General features: G+C 54.4%; 1 protein-coding gene and 1 long non-coding RNA gene across 6 annotated transcripts in view; one reads left to right on the forward strand and one right to left on the reverse strand.

Moving 5' to 3' along the window:
• Positions 1–25045, reverse strand: part of SLC6A12 (solute carrier family 6 member 12) — a 29995-nt gene extending 4950 nt beyond the window's left edge. Inside the window, exons 1-13 of one of the 5 annotated variants that reach the window (XM_054442592.2) lie at positions 24779–25045; positions 22894–22978; positions 20642–20912; positions 12401–12535; positions 8653–8793; positions 7681–7768; positions 6568–6700; positions 4758–4892; positions 3866–3969; positions 3343–3467; positions 1735–1847; positions 1090–1227; positions 180–282 (exon numbers count right to left, since the gene is read on the reverse strand). In XM_054442592.2, the coding sequence (XP_054298567.1) occupies positions 180–282; positions 1090–1227; positions 1735–1847; positions 3343–3467; positions 3866–3969; positions 4758–4892; positions 6568–6700; positions 7681–7768; positions 8653–8793; positions 12401–12535; positions 20642–20855 (1429 nt within the window). In that variant the 5' untranslated portion in view covers positions 20856–20912; positions 22894–22978; positions 24779–25045. Of the gene's footprint in view, positions 1–179; positions 283–1089; positions 1228–1734; positions 1848–3342; positions 3468–3865; positions 3970–4757; positions 4893–6567; positions 6701–7680; positions 7769–8652; positions 8794–12400; positions 12536–20641; positions 20913–22003; positions 22027–22893; positions 22979–24370; positions 24573–24778 lie in introns of those variants that run through there. The other 4 variants (XM_054442591.2, XM_054442593.2, XM_054442594.2 and 1 more) reach the window with 4 other exon arrangements.
• On the forward strand, positions 11839–12928 carry LOC129009525 (uncharacterized). The gene is made up of 2 exons (XR_008492795.1): positions 11839–12097; positions 12477–12928. It is a non-coding gene; the product is annotated as an uncharacterized LOC129009525 (long non-coding RNA).
• Positions 25046–25321: the final 276 nt, after the last annotated feature.

Consider the following 25321-nt stretch of genomic DNA (forward strand, 5'->3'; position numbering starts at 1 on the left):
GCTGCCATGAAAATGCCAGGCTTCCCAGCCACGGGTAAATTTCCCAGTAAGAAGAAGCAGGACAACAGCGCAAAGACACACAGAAACCAGAGGGCCAGAGAACTGCCTCCCCCAGGCAAAGCCTGCCCCTGGCTGGCCTAGACGGTCTTTCTCCCACCCTGCTTGCCCACCCCACTCACCATACACCCAGCTGATGCAGACCACTTCAAACACTGACAGGAACAGCAGGCATATGCCACTGGAAGCATAGTAGTCAAACAGCTGGAATATGTACATCCCGCCCTGTGGGGAGAGCGTGGAGCTGGGGCATGGCTGGTGCAGGGCTGGGACACACTCCACCCCTCGGAGAGATGGCAAATGCCCATGTGGGGTGCACTCCTGCCCGGACTGTGGGATGCCATTCCTTGCATCTAAAAGGAGTTTGCCCTGTCTGCCTCTGCCTTCAGGCCCCCCAGTCAACATCAGGACAATAACCTCTGACATCTGCAAGGGCACTGGGAGACTGTGGTGGACGCACATCATCTCGTCTGCCCAGCATCTCCTCTTCTGGAAAGTGACACCCCCTCATTCTTTGTTCCTTTTAGACTGCAGTATCCTTCTCTTCCTACTCCAGGCTTGAATAAGAGTCATAGCCTGGACATTTGCCACACTCTCAGGAAAAGGGCCCTCTCTTTCCTCTGGGTTGGCTGACAGTAACAGGTAAGCCCAGCAACCATCCCTAATGTCACAGGAGGAAAACCTGCCTCTGAGTGAAGTCACAGGAGACCAAGGAGCATTCCTGACAGTGTCACAAGAGCAGCTGGATCCGACCATGCCGAAACCCAGATATCTCTAGGGTTTTCAGCAACCTGACCCAATACGTTCCCCTTTCTGCTTAAGCCAGCTGTATTGGTTTCTGTCACCTGCAACCAAAAGAGACCTCACAAATGCATGTTGTGTGGTCCCTACAACCTCACTGTGGAGAGGCAGGGCAGGCATCCACACCCCTCGTCAGCAGATAAGAAAAGTGAGGCTCTGAGAAGGGTCAGCAGTGCCCCCCATGGCTCCTTCCCCAGGAGCCTGGCCTGCAGGCCAGCGGCCCCAGCTCACCTCGGTGACCAGGAAGAGCCCTATCAGGTAGCACGTGACAGCGATGGTGAGGATGAGGAGCTCGCGCCGCCCGCTCTTCCGGAGCTGCCTAGGGAACATGTCTACGGAGGCTGTCACCAGGCACTCCACACAGACAAACTGTGGGCCAGGAGGGGAACCAGATGAGAGGGTGTGGGGCTGGCTGTTGGCCACCCGCCCTGGCCTCCACTTCCCCTGGCTCATCCACATTGATGCAAAGGTGCAGGGAGCGGCACAAAGGGAAGAAATGGGGGTGCCCTGGGGTGAGCCAGCCCTGCCCTTAACTACAACTCCATGACAAAGAGTCTCAGCAGTGAGGGTTAGAGGGGGGATATGTTCTGTCCCCAGGGCTCAGGAGCTGGGGCTGGGCCGCTCGAGCTGAAGGAACATCTGGGAGGAAGCATCCATGCATGCAGAGGCTCAAGGCTGGGAGCACAAAGCCAGTGGCCCCTTCACACCAGAAGGTCTCCAGGCCACACCCCCAACCCCAAGGAAAAGCCCTGGACAGCAGAGGGGGCCTCAGGTTTGTGGTCAGGGCAGTGGGAGTGAGGGAAAAGTAGTGCCAGGACAAGCAGAGGCTGGCAAGAGGGTCACCATGGCAGGGCAGGCTGGGCTGCAGTGACGTACCTGGCTGTCCAGCCCTAGGAATATGAGCATGATAAAGAACAGGCAGGACCACAGCTGGGATAAGGGCATCATAGTCACAGCCTTGGGGAAGGCGATGAAGGCCAGCCCGGGACCTGCCAGGTACACAGCACAGTCAGGGAGGCTCCAGGGCGTGTGCTGCCCTTGGGGAAGAGGCGTCTCTTTAAGCACTGTGTGTGTGTGTACCTGTGCAGGCACTTTAAGAGGAAAGGGTGATTCCATCCACTATTCTTCTCTTTCCAGGCCTGGGAAGCATACCATTCATTCATCCATCCATCCATCCATCCATCCATCCATCCATGCATCCACCTATCCATCCATCCATCCATCCATCTATCCATCCATCCATCCATCTATCCATCCATCCATCCATCCATCCATCCATCCATCCATCTACCCATCCATCCATCCATCCATCCATCCATCTACCCATCCATCCATCCATCTGTCCATCTGTCCATCTGTCCATCCATCCATCCATCCATCCATCCATCTACCCATCCATCCATCCATCTACCCGTCTATCCATCCATCCACCATCCATCCATCTATCCATCCATCCATCCATCCATCCATCTACCCATCCATCCATCCGTCCATCTGTCCATCCGTCCATCCGTCCATCCATCCATCCGTCCATCCATCTACCATCCATCCATCCATCCATCCATCTACCCATCCATCCATCCGTCCATCTGTCCATCCGTCCATCCGTCCATCCATCCGTCCATCCATCTATCCATCCATCCATCCATCCATCTATCCATCCATCCATCCATCCATCCATCTACCCATCCATCCATCCATCCATCCATCTACCCATCCATCCATCCATCTGTCCATCTGTCCATCTGTCCATCTGTCCGTCCGTCCATCCATCTGTCCATCCATCCATCCATCCATCCATCCATCCATCCATCTACCCATCCATCCATCCATCTATCCATCTATCCATCCATCCACCATCCATCCATCTATCCATCCATCCATCCATCCATCCATCTACCCATCCATCCATCCGTCCATCTGTCCATCTGTCCATCCGTCCATCCGTCCATCCGTCCATCCATCTATCCATCCATCCATCCATCCATCCATTCATCCATCTACCCATCCATCCATCCATCCATCTATCCATCCATCCATCTACCCATCCATCCATCCATCCATCCATCTATCCATCCATCCATCCATCCATCCATTCATCCATCTACCCATCCATCCATCCATCTATCCATCCATCCATCTACCCATCCATCCATCCGTCCATCCATCTATCCATCCATCCATCCATCCATCCATTCATCCATCCATCCATCTACCCATCCATCCATCCATCTATCCATCCATCCATCCATCCAACCATCCAGTGTTGGTCTATCTACGATCCATCATCCTCCCCCTCCTCTTTCTCATGGTAATGGAAGCCCTGCTTTGTGCTAAGCACTGCCACAGATGCTAAAATTAAATCCTATTACCCATAAATAAATCATGTTGCCCATCTTCTGGGACTCATGCCTTTCAGCAAGAGAGAAGTGTGTTCTCTGACTCTCCTTCCCCTCAGGCCCCAGACAGCAAAGTGGCACCTACCTGACTCGGCCACTTCAGAAATGGGCACCCCTTGCTCTTGGGACATGAAGCCCAGGATGGAGAAGACAACAAACCCAGCCACAAAGCTGGTGGCACTATTCAGGAAGCAGAGGGCGATGCAGTCCCTGTGGGAGTGGGGCAAGGGCAGATAGGAACAGGGAGGAAAAGAGAGGAGGAGAGAGAGATCAGTCACCGGAGGAGAGGTCAAAAGACAGTGAGAGGGGACCGAGGAGAGAGAAGGGGGAGACAACGGAGGCACAGAGGAGGGGAGGAAGGGAAGACAGCATGGGAAGAAGACAGTAGAAGAAAAAGACAAAAATCAGGTGGCAGACAACAAAGAGAGAAGTGACAGAGAAAAGGAAGAAGAAAGACATTTAGTCTGGGAAAGGAACCCACAAGGTCAGTCTGATACAACGTATAATGAATAAGGAAGGTCTGGGCCCAGAGACTATGGGTCTTTGCCCAGAGCCCACCCCCAGGCCCCAGCCCTCCTTCGCCCCACCCCGGCCCACGCTGTTCTCACTTGTAGCAGTTGTTGTGGTACTTGTTGTAGCTGCCCAGGGCTGTCAGGCACCCCTGGCAGATGGCAAAGGAGAAGAAGATCTGGGTGCCCGCATCCATCCACACCTACACAAAACCCCAAGAAAGAGGTAGAGGCAGCCCCCAGGGCCCAGAGCCAGGGTGACCCGAGATCCAGACCCGTCCCCTGCAGCACCAGCCTGGCCCCTCAGCGCTCCCTGAGTGCTTCCCTCTTGTATCCCAACCCTCCCTGAGTGCGCCCTCCTGTCTCCATGGTGATATCCTCCCCAGTGGGGCCCAGTTTCGGTTTGGTTCTGTAGGCACTTAGTGAGGACCAAATACATGTGTGTTGCTTGGATTTCTCCAGGGGAATCTACAAACCATGGCTGCACCCAAGGCCTATCTGCAGGACACAGCTAGGAGTCACTTGTCTCATTCAACTAAGATCTCTATACATAGTGTCTTAAGCAGCTATGACCTGGGGACAAAGAGGCTGCTTCATCAAAATATCAAGATAAAATGCCCAGGAACCATGGCTCATGCCTGCAGTCCCAGCTGCTCAGGAGGCTGAGGCGAGAGGATGCCTTGAGCCCAAGAGGTTGAGGCTGCAGTGAGCTATGATGGTGCCACTGCACTTCAGCCTGGGGGACAGAGCCAGACCCTGTCTCTAAGAAAGAGAAAAAAAATTTGTTTAAGAAAAAAAGTTATATTTGAGTGGTGGAATTACAAGAGATTTTTAGTTTCTTTTTTATAGCTTTCTTCCATATTTTCTAATTTTTCTCCAGTGGGCATCTATTGCTTTTAAACCAAGGAAAAAGCAATACAAGACTCTCAAAACTACAGACTTGGCTGGGTGGGGAAGGCACCTGGGGAAGTGGTCCCAGCACGGTACATACCTGAGGGTCCTTGAGGCGGAACAAATCTGGCTTCAAGTAATAGATGATGCCCTGGTAGGCTCCGGGAAGGGTGACACCTCGGATCAGCAAAATGACAAGCATCAGGTACGGAAACGTGGCTGTGAAATAAACTACCTGGAAGTGGGGGGCAGGCCAAGGTCACTCCTGGTGGGGATGCAGTGGCCCTCCGGCCACGCCCCACAGGCAGCTCGAGTCACATGGAGCTCAATCCCAGCCTCACAGACAGCTGAGAGGGGCTAAACACAAGAAACTTTCCACACCTCCCTTTACACATTCCAGTGGGTCCGTGCTCCCCACAGGGTGTGAGATACGCATCAGCAGGGGAAGGGTGGGGAGGGGAGGAGGAAGACAGGGGGGAGGCAGGGTACAGGCTTCCAGCCCATAACCTTTCCAAGACCATTTTTTCCTCTTATTTTTAGTCAACATGTAGGTATGTACATAATCTGTACATATTTATGAAAAAGAGTGGTATTTCTGTACATGTATATAATGTGTAATGATCAAATCAGGGCAAAGACTAATTTAAAGTCCAGAATCTGGTCTTTCTTAATCCTTTACCTGGCTGTTCTCTCCTTGCCCCCTGGTGACCCAGGTGACCAGATTTGCACAGTGATCTGTGGGGAAAGTTAGACTGTACTTTCCCAGGCTAATGGTTGGGGGAGCAGTGGTGGCCGGAGCTCTGGGGTGTTCTACTCTGCCACTAAGCAAACTCAGCTCCTTCCCTGGGTGGCAGCAGTGATACTGCCTGTGCTGTTATTACTACGATGACCACTTTCATCATCCCTATTACCAACTTGTTACAATTCAGGGAGGGGAAAGGCTGCTGCGGGAACAGACTCAGCGTATGGCCAAGCAGAGAAGCCCATTTACTGAGCACTCCTGGCTTTAAAAAGGCATGAAGCACAGTCTCCGGCCCTCTGGGTTGGAAATAATGCTCAAATCTGAATTCTCTCTATGTGACAAGCCCATTGTTGCCCATTCTTGGTGGGAACTCCTTCAATGACTGGAAACTCACCACCTCAAAGACAGTTCTGTTTGCTAATTCAAACTCAAAATTATCTTGCTATATTGTTAAATACAACAACAAGTGAGTCATAAGAGCGTGTGATCCTAATGATGTCATAGCCACACCTAATGGATACAGACACACACACATACATATGAGAGAAACCAGAAGGCAACACAGCAAAAATGAACAGAGATTAGCAGTGCCAACCTGCCAGCAGTGATTAGCTCCAACAATGGGACTTTTCTGTTTCTAATTTGCCCTGAATATTCTTTTTTTTTTTTTGAGACGGAGTCTCGCTGTCGCCCAGGCTGGAGTGCAGTGGCGCGATCTCGGCTCACTGCAGGCTCCGCACCCCGGGGTTCACGCCATTCTCCCGCCTCAGCCTCCCGAGTAGCTGGGACTACAGGCGCCCGCCACCTCGCCCGGCTAATTTTTTGTATTTTTAGTAGAGACGGGGTTTCACCGTGTTAGCCAGGATGGTCTTGATCTCCTGAACTCGGATCCACCCGCCTCAGCCTCCCAAAGTGCTGGGATTACAGGCGTGAGCTACCGCGCCCGGCCGCCCTGAATATTCTTATGTAAACCGGACTTTTAAAATCGTATTGAAAAAGAAAGACTTTCCTTGCATTGAGCTAAGCTCCGCCTTTCTGTGGCTCCCCCTGTTCTCACTATGCATCTCCCCTGCACTGCTCAGGAAGCGTAGTTTCTTAATAGAAATCAATTCTCCAGAGGGTCCCCCTCAAGTGTCCCCATAGCTTCCCAGGAAGCAGGACATCTCACCTTGCCTGTAGACTTGACCCCCTTCCAGATGCAGAAATAGCAGATGACCCAGGCGAGCAGGAGGCACAGGGCCAGCTCCCAGCGCAGGGCGCCCAGGTCATGGATGCCCGAGGTGATGCCCAGAACTCGCCTCCTGGAGGATTGGGAAAAATAAGTAATGAGGGGAAAGGCTAAAGGGGACAGTTTGCGTCTGTCAGCAAGTCTCCTGATTCTCAGAGCTGACCCCACAGATCTCATATTCCAGGGCTTCCCCCACTCCCCACCTCCCCCACAGTCAGGCCACGTTCCCATAGACCAAACTACTACCATCATCCTATATGTATCTTTCACCCAGATTTTTTTCTTGTACAGAAAGATGGAGAGAGAGAGAGATGAGGAATGTATAAATGAGCGTTTAGAGAGTAGATATTTATATATGCAGGTTGATGGGCAAATGTGTGGGTATCCCGTGGAGGGGCTGAATGTGTGTTAGTTTCTACACATGTGATGGGGTACTGGAACTGCGTGCATGGGTGTGAGGGTCCGGTACTCTGAGGGCATTCATGTGTGAGGGCATTGGTGCCTACGTGGGGGTTAGCTCAGTGTGAGAGAGTACAGGCAGGCTTGTGTGGGAATGTAGGTGGACGAGTGTGGGCACAGGTAATGTGAAGGGGTAAGTTGTCATGTGAGAGGGTGAGTCTGTGAGTGGAGGGTGTGCCCATGTCTTGATGTGAGCACTCCTGCCTTGGGCAATTTCAAGCTACCAGCATGACACCACCGAGCATGGCACCGGGAAGAGACATGCACACTCAGCTCTCCTAAGGCTGTGAAGACTGTGTCCAGCACCCCACTGGACATGTGTGGGCAGACATATGCGTGGAGGTAGGGATGTGGGGGTGAAGGTGGACATGATGGATAGATGTGAGTCTCCGTGGACCCGTGTGGGTAGATGTGAGAGCGTTCTCCCCTGCCTCCGTGATGTGTGGGGTTGGAGTGGGGCGGGGGAGGAGGTGCTGGAAAGCACACACAGAATCTTAAACTTGCACCCCAGACATTCAGACTTGCACAGCTCAGACATCCAGATTTCCTCTGCTTGGAGCCTCTTCACATGTGGCAAATGGGCCCAGCACCTACTCCCAGAATTCCATGACAGGTGAGGTAAAATTCTCAGGTGGGGTCACTGTGCCGGCTCCTGAGTGGTTCAGAAAGTCCATGCAATGCTCTGTTGGGGACAAGGTTAGGGACAAAGGGGAGAGAGATGCTCTTATACCCTAGTCCCCCTGACCCTCTGGCCTTGCAGCCTAGTGGTCCTCACCACTCCTAGCCCCAGGAGCTTCTTTTGGAGCCCCCACTCTCCAGAGCATCAGGAGGCTCATAGGGCCAGCTCTTCCTCCCCCTGCTCTTGTTCCCTGTGAATATGGCTGCTCACCTGGCTGCCCTGCCAACCTCAGACAGTATCCAGGCTTCAGATCTACTCAGTCCCGCCATGGGCGGCTGGTACGAAACGCACTCTCCCCTCTTGCCCGTTCTGACTTCCTGTCTCTCCACTTGATGGGTCAAAGGACTGCGGCCCTGCACCTGCTCTTCCCCCTGCTTGGAATGCTGCTCCCATGCTGGGCTCTCTCTCACTTCAGGCCTCAGATGACACTTCTCCCTCCCCTTGTTCTACTGTTTCTGCAGTTTCGTTCACCTATCACAATTTGTAGTGGTTGTGTTTATTTGTCTGTTTTTACCACCAGACTGTAAACACAGTGAAGGCTGGGTCCCCGTTGCTTTTGCTCAGCCTTGTACCCGTCTCCAGCCCTTGGCACCGTGTTTGGCATGCAGTAGGTGTCCAGTAAGTGCTTGTTAAGAGCACGAATGAGTAAGTGGCAATAACCCTTGCAGCCATTTAATACAGTCCCTCTGGGTTCTCCCAACCACACTGACTCGTCCGAGTGGCTGGCCTGAGGGCCACAGAGGAGCTAAGGAGCAGAGCTGGCCCAGGAGCCCACATGGCTTGGCTGTGAGGCAAGTCCTGCTACACTCCCCATCGTTGCTTGGACTCACCAGCCACCGCAGCCCAGCCCCTATTAGGCAACATCCAGGGGCTGAAATGATGGATACCTGTGTTCCAAAAGTTGTTGCAGGTCGTCCAGGGCAGCTCAGAGGTGAAGGAGCTGAAGAGGTAGAAGAGAGCCCAGGCAAGGATGATGATGTAGTAGACATTCAAATATGACTCGATGACCACAGACGCCAGACCAATGCCTTCCAGAGTGGGGGAGAGGTGGGGAGGGACAGGAGAGATCAATGTTAGCAAAAAAGTCGCACAGAAGCTGCCAGTTGAGGTGACAAGGGTATTGGGTGCTACACAAAGAGAACCACTGGGGTTTATCCAGTGGCATGAGAAGCCATTCATCGCATATTTTTCTTTCTTTTTTCTTTCTTTTTTTTTTTTGAGATGGAGTCTTGTTCTGTTGCCCAGGCTGGAGTGCAGTGGCACAGTCTCGGCTCACTGGAACCTCCACCTCCCGGGTTCAAGCGATTCTCCTGCCTCGGCCTCCTGAGTAGCTGGGATTACAGGCATGTGCCACCACATCCAGCTAGTTTTTGTGTTTTTAGTAGAGACGGGGTTTCACCATGTTGGCCAGGCTGGTCTCGAACTCCTGACCTCAAGTGATCCACCTGCCTTGGCTTCCCAACGTGCTGGGATTACAGGCACATCACCTGTGCCCTAGCGGAGGAAGTAAGAACTTTGGTCAGGGGAGGGAACAGGAGCCCTTGGGTGTGATGCAAGGGACAGCAGAGGACAGTGGTTGGGGGTCCTGGTGCCTCAGACTACAGGCGTCAGCCACTGCACCGGGCCCACAGCATATTTTTCTAAGGAAGAAACACAGGTTACAGGACATTACCCTATGCATTCTCCCATCTTTGTAATATATATTTGAACATATATTTTTTTCATGAGAAAAGCTCTGGAAGGATCTTCACCCAAAAGAATTAGCAAGTGATTCTCTAGGTGGTAGGATTTCAGATAACATTTTCAAGTTTCTGGGGTTTTTTTTTGGTTTTTTTTTGTTTTTTTTTTTTTTTTTGGCTATTTGCACTTTCTAGTTTTTCTACAACAACCATGTATTGGTTGTAAAATGAAAAGGGGCTGGAAGAAGGAAGGAGTAAGTAGGAAAAGTTGGTAAGAATGCGTCTCGCACCTATAATCCTAGCACTTTGGGAGGCCGAGGCGAGCGGATCACTTGAGGCCAGGAGTTCAAGACTAGCCTGGCCAACATGGCGAAACCCCATCTCTACTAAAAATACAAAAATTAGCCAGGTGTGGTAGCACACGCTTGTAATCCCAGCTACTTGGGTGGCTGAGGCACAAGAATCCCTTGACCCCAGGAGGCAGAGGTTGTAGTGAGCCGAGCTCACACCACTGCACTCCAGCCTGGTGACAGAGGGGTATCAGGATAAAAGCAAAAGCAAGAAACCAGAAGGAAGGGTGAAATGGTCCCTGCGTCAGGAACTCAGGAGCCTGAGTCAGCACCTAGCGCCATCTCACCAGAAGCTAGCAAGCAGCAAGACCGCCGGCAAAGGTGGAGACCTGGCTGCTATTTTAACACTTGTCGTGAAGCCTCGTGGTTAGCTGGATGCACTTGGTCTCCTGGCAGTGTATTTGGGGCGGGAGGGGGTGGGGGGAGAGGGAGTGCTTACACACACCTCCCCAGCCCACCTCTACAAAGTGGAATCTTTTCCACCGTCAGTTGAAAGGCAGCATGTTGCCAGGTGGCTCGGGAGTCCTGCAGAGAGGGGCTGGGGCCCAGTTTCCCGGGTGAGAGAACCCCCCGCCCCTTCCCTGCCGGGTTAGCCCTCTCTTACTCCAACTCCCAGGTTCAAGCGATCCTCCCACCTCAGCCTCCGGAGTAGCTGGGACCACAGACAGACCCGGCTAATTGTTACACTTTTTTGTAGAGACGGGAGAAGAGGAGGGTCTCACTATGTTGCCCAGGCTGGTCTCGAACTCCTGGGCTCAGGCGATCCTCCTGCCTCGGCCTCCCGAAGTGCTCACTACTTAACGAAGGACTGTGGCCCTTTCAGAACAGCCTGGCTGGAAAATCAATGCTGACTAGGAACAAAACCTCTCCTTTGGGGCCAGGCGAGCCCACCCTGGCGAGGACGGTTCCACCGCGGTCTCCACCGCACAACGGCGTCGGGGCGGCCCGGGCGTCCTCCGGAGGGGACCCGCAGATGGCAGAGGGTCCCCGGGGAGCGGGCGGGGTGTGGAGAGCGCGCACACAGACGCTCACACAAACACACAAACAAGCGGCCAGTGTGCCGCGGTGGAACGCGCTGTGCTCGCTGCCGTCCGGCCCCCGTGAACTCAGCGGACCCGGGATTGCCGAGCCGGGGGCCGGCGTTCCGGTGGGGCTCTGGGAGAGGGGCGGGGGCGGCCCCATCTCTGAGGGAGCAGATGGGTTGGGTGAAGAAGGTGGCGTTGGGTGGGTTGGGTGGAGAAGGTAGCGTTGGGTGGCGTTGGTGGAGAAGGTGGCGTTGGGTGGGTTGGGTGGAGAAGGTGGCGTTGGGTGGGTTGGGTGGAGAAGGTGGCGTTGGGTGGCGTTGGGTGGAGAAGGTGGCGTTGGGTGGCGAAGGTGGCGTTGGGTGGGTTGGGTGGAGAAGGTGGCGTTGGGTGGCGTTGGGTGGAGAAGGTGGCATTGGGTGGCGAAGGTGGCGTTGGGTGGGTTGGGTGGAGAAGGTGGCGTTGGGTGGGTTGGGTGGAGAAGGTGGCGTTGGGTGGCGTTGGGTGGAGAAGGTGGCGTTGGGTGGCGAAGGTGGCGTTGGGTGGGTTGGGTGGAGAAGGTGGCGTTGGGTGGCGTTGGGTGGAGAAGGTGGCGTTGGGTGGGTTGGGTGGAGAAGGTGGCGTTGGGTGGCGTTGGGTGGAGAAGGTAGCGTTGGGTGGCGTTGGTGGAGAAGGTGGCGTTGGGTGGGTTGGGTGGAGAAGGTGGCGTTGGGTGGGTTGGGTGGAGAAGGTGGCGTTGGGTGGGTTGGGTGGAGAAGGTGGCGTTGGGTGGGTTGGGTGGAGAAGGTGGCGTTGGGTGGCGTTGGGTGACGAAGGTGGCCACCGTGCGGCTTGCGGGGGAGCGTGTGCGAGCGCAGGGGGCGCCTCGAGCCAATGTGCGCAGCTCCCGGAGAGGGGAGCGCGGTTAGGCCGGCGGAGGGCGGAGGGCAGCGAGGGCAGCGAGGGCAGCCCGGGCCTCCCACCAGCATGGCACCGGCGCACACACTTCCCGCTGAGATCCCAGGCCCTGCCGCCTCTTTGACTTGGAGAAGAAGGAAAGAGCCACAATCTCTCTCCTCTCCTGTTCCAGTGCTCCGTTTGCTCACCCTGACCGTGGCACCCCCATTAGCCGTCTGTGTGTTCCAGAGAGGCCAGCCCTGCATGTGCTGTCCGTGAGCGTGCTTGGACCTAGGCATAGGACCCAGCTGAGTGGGACATTTACACGACTGCTGGGATCGAGGGCAGAACAGGGGGAAACTGTGTTCTGGCTGAGGCACAGCACCCCTGGAGCACCCAGAACCTGTGAGTAGAACCATAGGTAAGCCAAGCTTCACTCAGTTCCAGCCCCTCACTTCTGCCCCTGCAGGGGTCCCATGGTTGCCCCAAGAGGCATCAGCACCAAACTGGCCTCCCCCACCTCCCCCCCATCAGTGCTAAGCGTCCCAGCTTGCTCGGAAGGCAGCGTTTCCCCACCGGGCTCTCTCCAGCCGACCCATGAAGCCTGATTCTGCACTTGGCACAGGATTGGGTAGGAAGGGAGAGACAATGGGGGGATGCAGGCAAGATGGCAGCCCCATGAAGAGGAAGGTGGGGGAGGGTACATACCCTGGAAGAGGGGGCAGATCTTCCTCCAGGCTGTGACACTCCCTTGGCTGGTGTATTGGCCCAACGCCACCTCCAGGAAGAACACCGGGATGCCGCAGGCAAAGAAGAAGATGAAGTAGGGGATGAAGAAGGCTCCTGCAGAAGAGAGAGAGGCAGGGCTGAGCCACACCCGGGCTCTTCCTCAGCCTCCATCCTTTCAGACCCTCCTCTCCCAACAAACCCGCCCTCCACCATCCTGTTCTTAATCTCCCTGCTGACACTTCCCAAGGGCCCAATCGGCCTCCTCCTGTCTGCAAGCCGTCCTGAGTGTTAGGCAGCTACAGGTGGGAATGTTCTGATCTGAACCCTACACAGAATGAGAAAGGCCTTGGAAGGGAAATTAATGAAAACTTAGGTGGAAATTCTAATATATGCACGATTTATTTTCTTAGTGTGCTTTACAAATCTAGTCAACAGATTATTTTTGGAATAAACACATGGCTTCTGTATAACTTGATATGCTTATTAAACTTTTGGTACATTTTAGAGGAAAACAAACACAAACACCTCGGAAGCATTATTTTCCCACTAATAATTTTCAGGGTGTTTGTTGCTTCACCCAGTTCTGATCTGAACGGGGCTCCCAGCAGACAAGGCTGTCATGTGATTAGGTGCCAACCTGCAGGTGCCAGAGGGAGGCCAGGCCTAACAGACATCCAGCAGGTTGCACAGGAATGGAATCTGAAGACCACACCAAGCCCAGGAGACCCACTTCAGTAGGAGTCACTAAGGCATAAAGCTCGCGTGAGAAGTTCATCTCAGGGTGAATGGATTATTGCGTGTTACACCATGAGAACGCTGAGAGCTTATTTGGTGCCTACTTCATGTCAGGCACTCTTGTACGTGCTTCATCAACATCACAGTCCTTGCAAAACAACCTCTCGTGGGGCAAGCCCTACTGTTATCCCCATTTTGCAGATAATAAAAGTGAGGTCGCTTTAAAGATGGAAAAACCGAAGCACGAATGAGGAAACTGAGGCACAAACCCAGGCGGTCTAGTCCTGAGGCTGAGCTCATAATCACTACACTATATACCTCTGATACTTCATATCCATATTATTATGTAGAAAACATAGAAAGTACAGAAGGAAAGAAAGGAAAAAGCATTGTATATCCTTCCAGATTTCTTAAAAGCACACACACGTATTTCTTTTTTGCAAAAATGAGAAGTAATCATGTATCAAATACATTGTTTGATAACCACTTTTTAAATTTTTACCATAAACCTCTTCATGTCAATAAATACATATGTACTTCATCATTTTGATTGCTGCATAGTGTTCCACTCTATGTATCTATCCTAGTGCACTTCATCAGTATGTTATCATTGGACTTTTGGTCATTTCATCCACAACACTGTCATAATGAAGACCGCTGTCCACATCCTCGTGTGCTTGTCTACTTCATTCCTTAGTACAAATTGCCAGTAGAGGAATTCCTGAGTCAAAAGGTATGCGCTTTTTTTTGCTTTGTGTGTGTGTATGATAAAATATACACAATATAAGCCACTTTAACTGTTCTTAAGTATACAGTTCAGTGGCATTAAGTATATTCGCAATGTTGTGCCACCATCACCACCATTCATCTCCAGAGCTTTTTCATCATCCCAGACCGAAACTCTGTACACGTTAAACCCTAACTCCCCATTCCCCTCTCTCCCCAGCCCCTGGTAGGCGTGATTCTACTTTCTGTTTCTATGCATTCGCCTATTCTAGGTACCTCATGAAAGTGTAATCATACAGTACTTATCTCTTTGTGCCTGGCTTATTTCACTCAGCATGCATGCCTCCATATTCATGCAGGTCATAGCATGAATTCCCTTCTTTTTGAAGGCTACGTAATATTCCCTTGTGTGAACCTACCACATTCTGTTTATCTATTCATCTGTTCATGGATAATTGGGTTGTTTCCATCTTTGGGGTACGCACATTTTTTAAACGTGCATTTCCAAATTGTTCTCCAAAACTCTTGCACCAATCTGCATTCCTGACAGCAATATGTGGGAGAAGGAAAAACGTTGTGTCTTCTGGATCCCAGGGAGCCACAACAGGCCAGTAACTCTCCACTGAGTTCCAAAGTCCCTTCGAACCCCATGTTTGCCTTTCCAACCCCAGGAATACTACAGTGTTGGTCAGCACAGTGCCAGTAACACCACTGACTCAGGTTTCAGTGACTTGGGAAGTCCCAGGACCTAGGCTGAGGGGTAGCATTCAGTAGAGGGACATGGCCTGAGGCCTCCCCAGAAGGCACTTTACAGGATGTCTGTCAGGGCGTGTGTCCCACGGGACTCCTTCCCACCTGTGTGCAGGAGGTCCTTCCCTCTGATAAAGGAGGTGGCTTCAGTTCTCACCTGGGAGTGTGGACTTCCACCCCACAGAAGACGGGGTGACCTCAGGAGGCCTGGAGCTGGGCCTCGCTCAGACCAGGTCCTCCCTGAAAGGGCGGCACTAAGTCTGGACCTTCAGGGCGCAGATGAAGAGGTTGGTTCTGGAGCGCGTTAGGGCATCCTCTACCCTTGGGTTTTTAGAATGCTGACGCTGCCAACACCCTCCCCTCAAATTCTCTTATCAGTGCCTTGCTTTGGGAGATTACCCTGCTTCACATCTCCTTGGTGTCAGCCCAGGCTATGAGCACGGGCAGCCCAGTGATGTCCCCAGGGACCTTTACCGACAGGGTGCCCTAAAGCCTGGGGTTGGTGTAAACACCTCTACGTTGTGCCTTACCTCTGCTGCGCACTCTTTTCTGAACCACTCACAACCTAGATAATGGGAACTTCCTAAAGTTCTCTTTTGAGATGAGTGATTTCTAGTTCAGGGGCTCCCCTCTTTTTCATAACCAAAGACCTCATTAGACCAATAATTTTATTACTCTTTTTTGTTTCTTTTGAAAGATTTTTCTCTACAGAACTATGTTTACTAATTAATAATCAATAAATTTCCCTGCATATATTAATAAAAATCATATTTAAGTGCCAATCAGGCCTTATGGTCAGCTTGATATAAACTTTACTATCACTCTGAGTTAGTACAGTTCAGTCTAAAGCAAAAAAATAAAAGACATTTGGACTAGTCTGTGACGTCCTGTTTCCACATCCATCCATCGTTAGGTTGCTGGAAATGAGAAAATGAATTCCTGGTCCTTCTTTACTACATTTCTAGACCCCCAAGGACCAGTGACTCCAGAATGGGACCCCAACCTCATTTGGCCCCCTCATGTTAAAGGTGAAAGAAAGGGTGTCTTTCCCAAGAGTTAGGCTGGGACAGAGGTAACCCGGATCCGATATTCCATGATGTTACTGCGGGTACTTATCTCTCTCTCTCCACCCCACCCCATGGCCAGGACAGAGGCCAAAGCCACACCAGAAGCCAGCACGACAGGACAGAGGCAGGGTGGGTGCCCGACACCGCGGCCCTGCCTCCCAGGCCCTAGTGCTGTCTCCCTCCCAGATGGCTGGGTGAGGAGTGTGCCGTGATGCAGGAATGGTTCCGAGGCCCTCTGCAGTCCTGGGCAAATCTTCCTCCAACAAAGGAGGGCTTAGTCTGAGCACCTCCATCTCCAGCCTTAACATCCTATATGCCGTGAGATGGTGGCCCTGGATGAAGAAGGAAACCACCACCCGCCCCTTCATCTTGCCTCCCCTGACTTTCTGGCCCAGGGTCAGCCTACACTCAGCCTCAGCACCGGAGACCGAGCCAGCCCAAGAAAGCCTACTGCTATTTCTTAGGGTTGTCAGTTCAAGCAGCTTGTGATCGTAACTATAAGGTTTAAAACACATAGCAAGATACACAGTAGACACTCCGTAAATATTGGTCAGATTTAATATAAACAGTGTTTAGCCCTCTCCCTCTCCCTCTCCCTCTCCCTCTCCCTCTCCCTCTCCCTCTCCCTCTCCCCTCTCCCCTCTCCCCTCTCCCCTCTCCCCTCTTTTTTCGGTCTCCCTCTCCTTCTTTTTTCGGTCTCCCTCTGTTGCCGAAGCTGGACTGTACTGCCGGGATCTCGGCTTGCTGCAACCTCCCTGCCTCGGGCTCCTGTGACTCTCCTGCCTTGGCCTGCCGAGTGCCTGGGATTGCAGGCGCGCGCCGCCACGCCTGAATGGTTTTTGTATTTTTGGTGGAGACGGGGTTTCGCCGTGTTGACCGGGCTGGTCTCCAGCTCCTGGCCTCGAGTGATCTGCCTGCCTCGGCCTCCCGAGGTGCTGGGATTGCAGACGGAGTCTCGCTAACTCAATGCTCAATGGTGCTCAGGCTGGAGTGCAGTGGTGTGATCTCGGCTCTCTGCAACCTCCACCTACCAGCCTCCTGCCTTGGCCTCTTAAAGTGCTAAGATTACAGCCTCTGCCCCACCGCCACCCCGTCTAGGAAGTGAGGAGCGTCTCTGCCTGGCCGCCCATCGTCTGGGATGTGAGGAGCCCCTCTGCCCGGCCGCCCTATCTGGGAAGTGAGGAGCGCCTCTGCCCGGCCGCCCATCATCTGGGATGTGAGGAGCGCCTCTGCCCGGCTGCCACCCCGTCTGGGAGGAAGTGAGGAGCGCCTCTGCCCGGCTGCCCCGTCTGGGAAATGAGGAGCACCTCTGCCCGGCCGCCCCGTCTGGGAGGAAGTGAGGAGCGCCTCTGCCCTGGTGCCCTATCTGGGAAGTGAGGAGCGCCTCTGCCTGGCCGCCACCCCGTCTGGGAAGTGAGGAGCGCCTCTGCCCGGCTGCCACCCCATATGGGAAGTGAGGAGCGCCTCTGCCCAGCCGCCCCTTCTGGGAGGTGAGGAGCGCCTCTGCCCAGCCGCCCCGTCTGGGAGGTGAGGAGTGCCTCTGCCCGGCCGCCCCGTCTGGGAGGTGAGGAGCGCCTCTGCCTGGCCGCCACCCCGTCTGGGAGGAAGTGAGGAGCACCTCTGCCCAGCTGCCCCATCTGGGAAGTGAGGAGCGCCTCTGCCCGGCTGCCACCCCCTATGGGAAGTGAGGAGCGCCTCTGCCCGGCCGCCCACTCTGGGAAGTGAGGAGCGCCTCTGCCCGGCCGCCCACTCTGGGAAGTGAGGAGCGCCTCTGCCCGGCCGCCCACTCTGGGAGGTGAGGAGTGCCTCTGCCCGGCCGCCCCGTCTGGGAGGTGAGGAGCGCCTCTGCCTGGCCGCCACCCCGTCTGGGAGGAAGTGAGGAGCACCTCTGCCCGGCCGCCCACTCTGGGAGGTGAGGAGCGCCTCTGCCTGGCCACTCCGTCTGGGAAGGGAGGAGCGCCTCTGCCCGGCCACCCCGTCTGGGAGGTGAGGAGCGCCTCTGCCCGGCTGCCACCCCGTCTGGGAGGAAGTGAGGAGCACCTCTGCCCGGCTGCCCCATCTGGGAAGTGAGGAGCGCCTCTGCCCGGCCGCCACCCCATATGGGAAGTGAGGAGCGCCTCTGCCTGACCACTCCGTCTGGGAGGTGAGGAGCGCCTCTGCCCGGCCGTCACCCCGTCTGGGAGGAAGTGAGGAGCACCTCTGCCCGGCTGCCCCGTCTGGGAGATGAGGAGCACCTCTGCCCGGCCGCCCCGTCTGGGAGATGAGGAGCACCTCTGCCCGGCCGCCCCGTCTGGGAGGTGAGGAGTGCCTCTGCCCGGCTGCCACCCCGTCTGGGAGGAAGTGAGGAGCACCTCTGCCCGGCCGCCCCCTCTGGGAAGTGAGGAGCGCCTCTGCCTGGCCGCCACCCCGTCTGGGAGGAAGTGAGGAGCGCCTCTGCCTGGCTGCCCCATCTGGGAAGGGAGGAGCACCTCTGCCCGGCCGCCACACCGTCTGGGAAGTGAGGAGCGCCTCTGCCTGGTCGCCCCGTCTAGGAGGTGAGGAGCGCCTCTGCCCGGCCGCCCAGTCTGGGAAGTGAGGAGCGCCTCTGCCCGGCCGCCCTGTCTGGGAGGTGAGGAGCGCCTCTGCCTGGCCGCCACCCCATCTGGGAGGAAGTGAGGAGCGTCTCTGCCCGGCCGCCCCGTCTGGGAAGTGAGGAGCGCCTCTGCCCGGCCGCCCCCTCTGGGAAGTGAGGAGTGCCTCTGCTCGGCCGCCCCCTCTGGGAAGTGAGGAGCGCCTCTACTCGGCCGCCCCGTAGGGGAAGCGAGGAGCGCCTCTGCCCGGCCGCCCCGTCTGGGAGGTGAGGAGCGCCTCTGCCCGGCTGCCACCCGGTCTGGGAGGAACTGAGGAGCGCCTCTGCCCGGGCGGCCCCGTCTGGGAAGCGAGGAGCGCCTCTGCCCGGGCGGCCCCGTCGGGGAAGTGAGGAGCGCCTCTGCCCGGCCGCCCCGTCTGGGAGGAGAGGAGCGCCTCTGCCCGGGCGGCCCCGTCTGGGAAGCGAGGGGCGCCTCTGCCCAGCCGCCCTGTCTGGGAGGTGAGGAGCGCCTCTGCCCGGCTGCCCTGTCTGGGAGGTGTACCCAACAGCTCCGAAGAGACAGCGACCATCGGGAGCGGGCCATGAGGACGATGGCGGTTTTGTTGAAGAGAAGGGGAGGAAGTGTGGGGAAAGGAAGGAGAGATCAGATTGTTGCTGTGTCTGTGTAGAAAGGGGTGGGCATAGGAGACTCCATTTTGTTCTGACTAGGAGAAATTCTTCTGCCTTGGGATGCTGTTGATCTATGGCCTTTCCCCCAGCCCCCTGCTCTCTGAAACATGTGCTGTGTCAACTCAGGGTTAAATGGATTAAGGGTGGTGCAAGATGTGCTTTGTTAAACAGATGCTTGAAGGCAGCATGCTCTTTAAGAGTCATCACCACTCCCTAATCTCAAGTACTCAGGGGCACAAACACTGCAGAAGGCCGCAGGGTCCTCTGCCTAGGAAAACCAGAGACCTTTGTTCATGTGTTTATCTCCTGACCTTCTCTCCACTATTATCCTATGACCCTGCCATATCCCCCTCTCCGAGAAACACCCAAGAATGATCAATAAATACTTCAGAAATTAAAAAAAAAAAACAGTGTTTAGGAGGATTTTCTCAACAACAGTTATCTCTAAATGTGAGTATTCCTTTCTACCTTCCTGAAATGTTTCTAATATTTGCAATAAACGCATACCATTTCCACAAGAAGAATAAAAGTGATTTCAAAAGGCAAAAAAATGAATCTAACCATTCACAAAGGATGGCACATTGAACGATTCTATTCCTGTGAAATAGCCCTAATAGGGATCCATCGAGACGGGCCGCACATAAGCGGCTGCCAAGGGCTGGCAGGGAGAGGGAATGAGGAGTGACTGCTAATGAATATAGGATTTCTTTCAGGGATGATGAAAATGTTCTAAAAGAGGTTGTGGTGATGGGTGCACATTCCGTGACTAAAAACCACTGAACTGTACACTTAGAAAAAGGAATCTGGCCCCTCCCCACCACTGCTAATTTTTACATCCAGTGCTGAAAAATAATAAAATCATGTTTCTCTAATTTGGAAAAAACTCAAAGGCAAGGTATTTCTCCAACCAAAATTGCTTCGGTGGCTCCCGTCTCACTCAGAACAGAGCCTGAGTGACCCCTGTGACCTCTCTGGCCTCACCCCGTTATTCTCTCCCTCTCGTTCCGCCCCAGCCACACCTGCCTCCTCACTGCTCCTCAGACAGGCCTGCTGCTTCCACCCCCAGGACCTTGGCACCTGCCGTTCCCTGTGTCAGAGTGTTCTCCATCCAGGATACATCCACGACACTCACGCCTTCCCTTCCTTCAAGTCTGCTGAAATATCACCTTCCCCTCTGCACACCTAGCATTCCCTATCCCTCTTCCCTGCGTCACGCCTCACCCCTCCACTCATCACCGTTTGACACAGGCCACGCTGAACTGTTTGTCCGCAACCTGCTGCAGACACAGCACAACTGCTCAGAATCCTTCCACGGAGTGTGGCACACGGAATGTGTTCTGTTTTGCACCTAGCGCCGGGTCTGGCACGTGACAGGCCTGCAATCAAGTTTGCTGAATGAATGACTGAATTCTATCAACGACTGACCTTTACGTAGTCATGAAGGAGCTTGTTAAAAACTAGAATTTCCTGGTCCTGCCCATCACCCAGTTTCATCTTCACCGTCATCCTGGGAGGTATTGTCCCCATTTCACAGAGGGGGACGCTGAGGCTAGTGGTGGAGCTGGAACTCCAACTCAAGTCCTCCAATTCCAAAATAGCCCTCCTTTTAGAAACCACACTGCCCAGGAAGGAGGGCCCAGGTAGGCACTGCCCAGCTGCCAGCGCACAGCTCTCCCCACCATGCCTACTTGAAAGTGAACTCACCACCTCCGTTTTTGTAGCAGAGATAGGGAAACCTCCAGACATTGCCCAGCCCAATGATCTCCCCAGCCACGGACAGCACAAACTCCATCTTGTTGGTCCATTGGCCCCGATCCTTCGCCTGGTCCTCGTCTCCCTGGTCCAACTTCTCTCCCTCCTCGGGGACCCAGGAGACTGCAGGAGGCCCGTGCTCGTGCACTGCCACCTTCCCATCCATGGCCGTGTGGTGGGTTGGGAGGCCCCGCTGGGTGGGCAGGATGGCGAGGGCCAAAGCCTGGTGGGAAGAGAAGAAATTAGCTGTAAAACCCGACATGCTCCCGCCAGCCCTGCTTTCCCGTCCCGATCTCTGCTGTCCGCGTATTGCTGTTCTTCCCAAGTGCTCCATGGCATTTACACCTAAAGTTACACTTCGTTCTCATAACTCTAAGAGCAAATCTTAGTTTTCTGAGTTTGCAGATGAGGAAATCCAGGCCTTGACAGATGAAGTGATTTGCCCAAGACCACTCAGGAGTAGAACCGTGATGAAAACTCAGGCTCAGGCTTTTTATTTGCATGTCTGTTTTTATCCGTACAGCTCGCCACCATCCCAGCCAGCCCATCTGCCCAGGTCGTTGAGGTCTGCTGAGTGACCTCAGCCTAGCCTCTGGCCTCCAGGTCAGAAGGGATCAAAGGCTGCCGAGGTAGCAAGGGTCAAAAGGCAGGTGTGGCCAAAGTGACTGCACGGTTCTCTCCTAGCCAGTTGTGTGCTAAGGTGATCGATCAGCTCGGAGTAAACAGGGGAGCCAGCAGCTCTGGGCAGCTGATTGGGGGGAAAAGAAAAGGTGGGGCCTCTGAACAAGGCCAGAGGACAACAAGGATTGGCACCAGGGGCAAGCGTAAAGCTTTCGAGGGAGCCCCCCAGCTCCTCTTCTCTCTGTTGCATCTCTGTCCTGAGAAAAACTGGGGGGCCCTGGTGCCAGAAGGGATCACCAGACCAGTTCTCACCTGGCTGGCAGTCATCTCCAGATGACCCAAGGTGATCAAATGACCGGCTCCTCAAGAGAGAGGCCCAGCAGTGGCTCCCCTCTCAGCAGGTCACTGCCCTTCCCTTCTCCCTGCCCTCCTAGAGAGCCCAAAGCTCCCTAGACCTCCAGAAAAGTGACGCGGGCCATTCTCAGTTCTACTCTCTGTCCCTTGGCCTGCTTGTCAACTGCCAAGAGATAAATCCGCTTCTGTCAGGGTGTATCTCCAATCTATGTTTGCCTTCCCCTCCCTCTCAAACACACAAACAATTGCCCTGAGGCCATCTCTGCCTTTATTCCCAAGAATTGCCAAGAGGAGGTGCCCCAGACTGTAGAGGGGAGCACCCATCCCACAGCCCCTCACCTCTGAGGGATATTGAGGGAATCAAAGCGACCAGGTCTACCAAGTGCGCCACGCTCCTCCAGGGCTCTAGAGAAACAGGGATTCTTTTTATTAAGGAAGAGTCTGTGTTTATTTATTGGTCCTTTTAACCCAGGCAACAGCCCAAGCCCAAGTCAGTTAGAAAGGCGTGGGCAGGAGCCATTTGAGGTTATGGAAATTTTTGAAGGTGACTTGGAGGGTGCAGGTTATCCCAGGAATGGGAAAGCATGTCAGAGTGAAATTCTGGTATTGAGACCTACTCAGAGCCTTTCACTGCAAGCTCAGCTCAGGAGGGAGGATGAGGACAGCCACCCAGTGGGAATCAAAGGCCTTGAGTCTCTGTTATAAGGGAGAAGACAGGGGAAAGGGGGAGGAAAGAGAGCCTCTGGGTTCGGAGTATGTGATCAGACCCATGGGGACTGCGAGCACTGGAGCCTGGGGATGAAAAAACGGGGTGTTGGGCCCCAGGGGAGAAGTTGGTAACATCTGAACCCAAATGTGGATGTTGCTACAGAATTAGGAATGAGGCACCCTGAGAAATGACCCTGGAATCATCACCAAACAAATTAACAAACTAGTGAACGAGCTTGAAAACATTCATGAAAATGCACCAGACAGGAAACCCAAGTTCTAATCCAGATCTAGCTGTTAATAATAATAACAATAGGTTAACATCTGAGTCAGCAGTATGTTAAAAACAGGCACTCTTTCTATATATTATTGAAGTGCATCCTCCTAAGAATCTCTGAAGTTAGGTATTACTATTAGCTCCACTTTATGTGTGAGGAAGTGAAGCTCCAAGAGATTAAGGAACAGTGCCTGGTGCCTGCAGGGCCTGGGGGACACTATTCTCAATGCTAGAATAAACTTACCAAGACAACGAGTGGTGGAGCTGGGTCTCTAACTTGCTGTGTGACCTCAGGCAAATCACACCTCCTCTCTGAACTCTAAGCCTCCCTGGAAGAGAGAATGACCGCTGCTCAACAGGGGTTTTCGGAGGGTGAGGGGATAAAAACAAGACTCAATAAAGACGGAGAACTGACTGCCTCTGCTCGCCGGCCATAGCGTTGCTCATCTCAGGACGAGCCCCAAGCACAAGGGCCCCTAGGGCAGTGGTCCGAAATGAGCCTTACTGTTCCCAGACCACAGGCAGCTATGGCAGGACCAAGGTGGTCTCAAGAGTTGGGAGAGTGGAGGCTTGTTGGGGAGAAGGAGTAAATGCAGGGAAAGCCGGAGGGGTGCAGGGGCAGGGAAGCAAATCACACAATCCAGTTTGGGCCCAGGATTTGGGTTTCTTCACAAACAGGGGAAGAGAGAAAAGAGAACATGAGCTGATGAACTGACACTGACCCAACGTGATTTCTTAAAAATAAAAATAAAAAAGTAATTGGGAGGAGCATAACTTGTGGTTAAGAATGAAAATCCAGAATGGCAGAATGAAAGCAAGAGCAAGTGAAAAGGACAGCTGGCCCCGAGCCATGGTAACTCGAGGGGAAACAGGCTTAAACTGCAGCAAGAGGGATTTAAGTTAGACTCAGGGAAGAAATGGCCCAGAGGAAGTTAGACACCAAAACAAACTGTACTGAGTTCTCCTTTCTGGGCTACTTTTAAAAGGCAAAGGACTACACACCCCACCCACGCTGTACCCTTCCACCTCCAGCTTCGGCTGGCCGCCTCTCCAGCCCCTCGCGTCTCCTCCAAGGCTGCCCACCTGCTTTGCTAAGCTGGGGCAGGGGGTGAGGGATGGGGATGGGCCTCATCATACTTCAGTGCCCTCCAGAAGCAAACACACCAATTTCCACACCGGGCTTGGTGCTGCCCAGAGAGGAAATCTTCAAGGGACTAGAAAGTCCAAAGTTAACTCTGTTTTCAGGAGCTGGGCATGTTGCCAGAGGCCCAGCTGGGGCTAGCAGAGGGGCAGACAAGACCAGAAATGCTGCTGCCCATGTGCTGCTGGCATCCCAGCTCTGTCCCCTTTGCTCCCCAGTCCAGCATAGGAATAGCTCAGACCCTGCACATGGGGGGATGGGACACCCAGCCCCTGCCTCAGTCCACACCCACATACCAACATCCATTCCCGTACACACACTGGTGCCATTTCCCGTCACGTCCCTTCGCACACACATACCTGTGTGCATGGCACAAAACCTGGCTCTCTCTGTAGTCCTTCACACCCCGTGAGCTGCTGGTCTCAGCTGGTGGCTGCCTGCAACTCCCCTGAGTGCCCCCCTTGGGCACAAGCACACCCATGGCACCTACCGCCCAAAGCCGAGACAGCTTCCTCCTGGGAGGCGACTGGCACCCAGCTCGCCACGCTCAGCCGGCAGGCAGCGGGCAGGAACCCCTCACCTGTGATCATTTATTGCAGTTCCTGGGCCCTCAGGAATGCCCCGAGGTTTCTCCTGTCCACTTCTCCTTCCACCTTGCTGGGCATCATCTGCTTCCCTCCCCTCGCCAGATGACCACCTCTGCTTTCACCCACTGCTGTGACCAGCTCCCCATCGCTGGACTTTCCTGCTCCACAGGTTAATCGCTGAGCTGCTCCCACGCTGGATGGGGCGGAGCTAGGGGGCACCCCTTGTCCCGAGAGTCGTGGGCATCAGACTTGCCCTTTGGCCTGAGGTTATTGCAGGTCCTGCCCCCCACCGCAGACACGCAGTTCCACAGTCTCGCTTCCCAGGGCTCTATCCCTCCAGCCCCTCTGAGCAGCAGTTGGAGACTGCAAAGACAGAGCCAGCCCCTCCACTTCCCGCTCACCTCAGTCCCCAGCACCCGCTCCTGTGGTCAGCTCGGCTGCGGGCATCAGGTCTCCAGGAGAGTCCCAGGGCAGCTGCTTATGGGAAAGCCAAGAGAGCTGGGACCTGAAAGGGAAACTGCCCTCCACGTTCACGCCTTACCCTGTTCCTCCCAGTGCAGAATCCCATGTGACTTGTCCAGGGACTCCCAGACAGAAAGAAGCCGTGTGTGTGTGTGTGTGTGTGTGTGTGTGTGTGTGTGTGTGTGTTGGGGAGGGGGGTGTGTGTGTTGGGGAGTGAAGGGACAGAGAAATACCAGGAGCAGCAGGAGGGACTGAGGCCAAAAGTTTGTGAACCAAGATTACAACATCCAACCTCAGGAAGTCAAGTCCTCTGTCCCCAGCGCTCCCACCCCCATCCCACTCCCACTGTGAACCCACGGTCTCCAGACCGGTGCCCTCCCCGTGGGCATGGCCCCATGATGGCCCCTCCAGAGCTGGGCTGAGCTGCTCCCTTGGGCAGGGGAAGGGGCTCAGAGACTCACACCCTGACCTCATCTCCCCTC

Source organism: Pongo pygmaeus, chromosome 10 (assembly GCF_028885625.2).
Source record: "Pongo pygmaeus isolate AG05252 chromosome 10, NHGRI_mPonPyg2-v2.0_pri, whole genome shotgun sequence".
Classification (NCBI taxonomy): domain Eukaryota; kingdom Metazoa; phylum Chordata; class Mammalia; order Primates; family Hominidae; genus Pongo; species Pongo pygmaeus.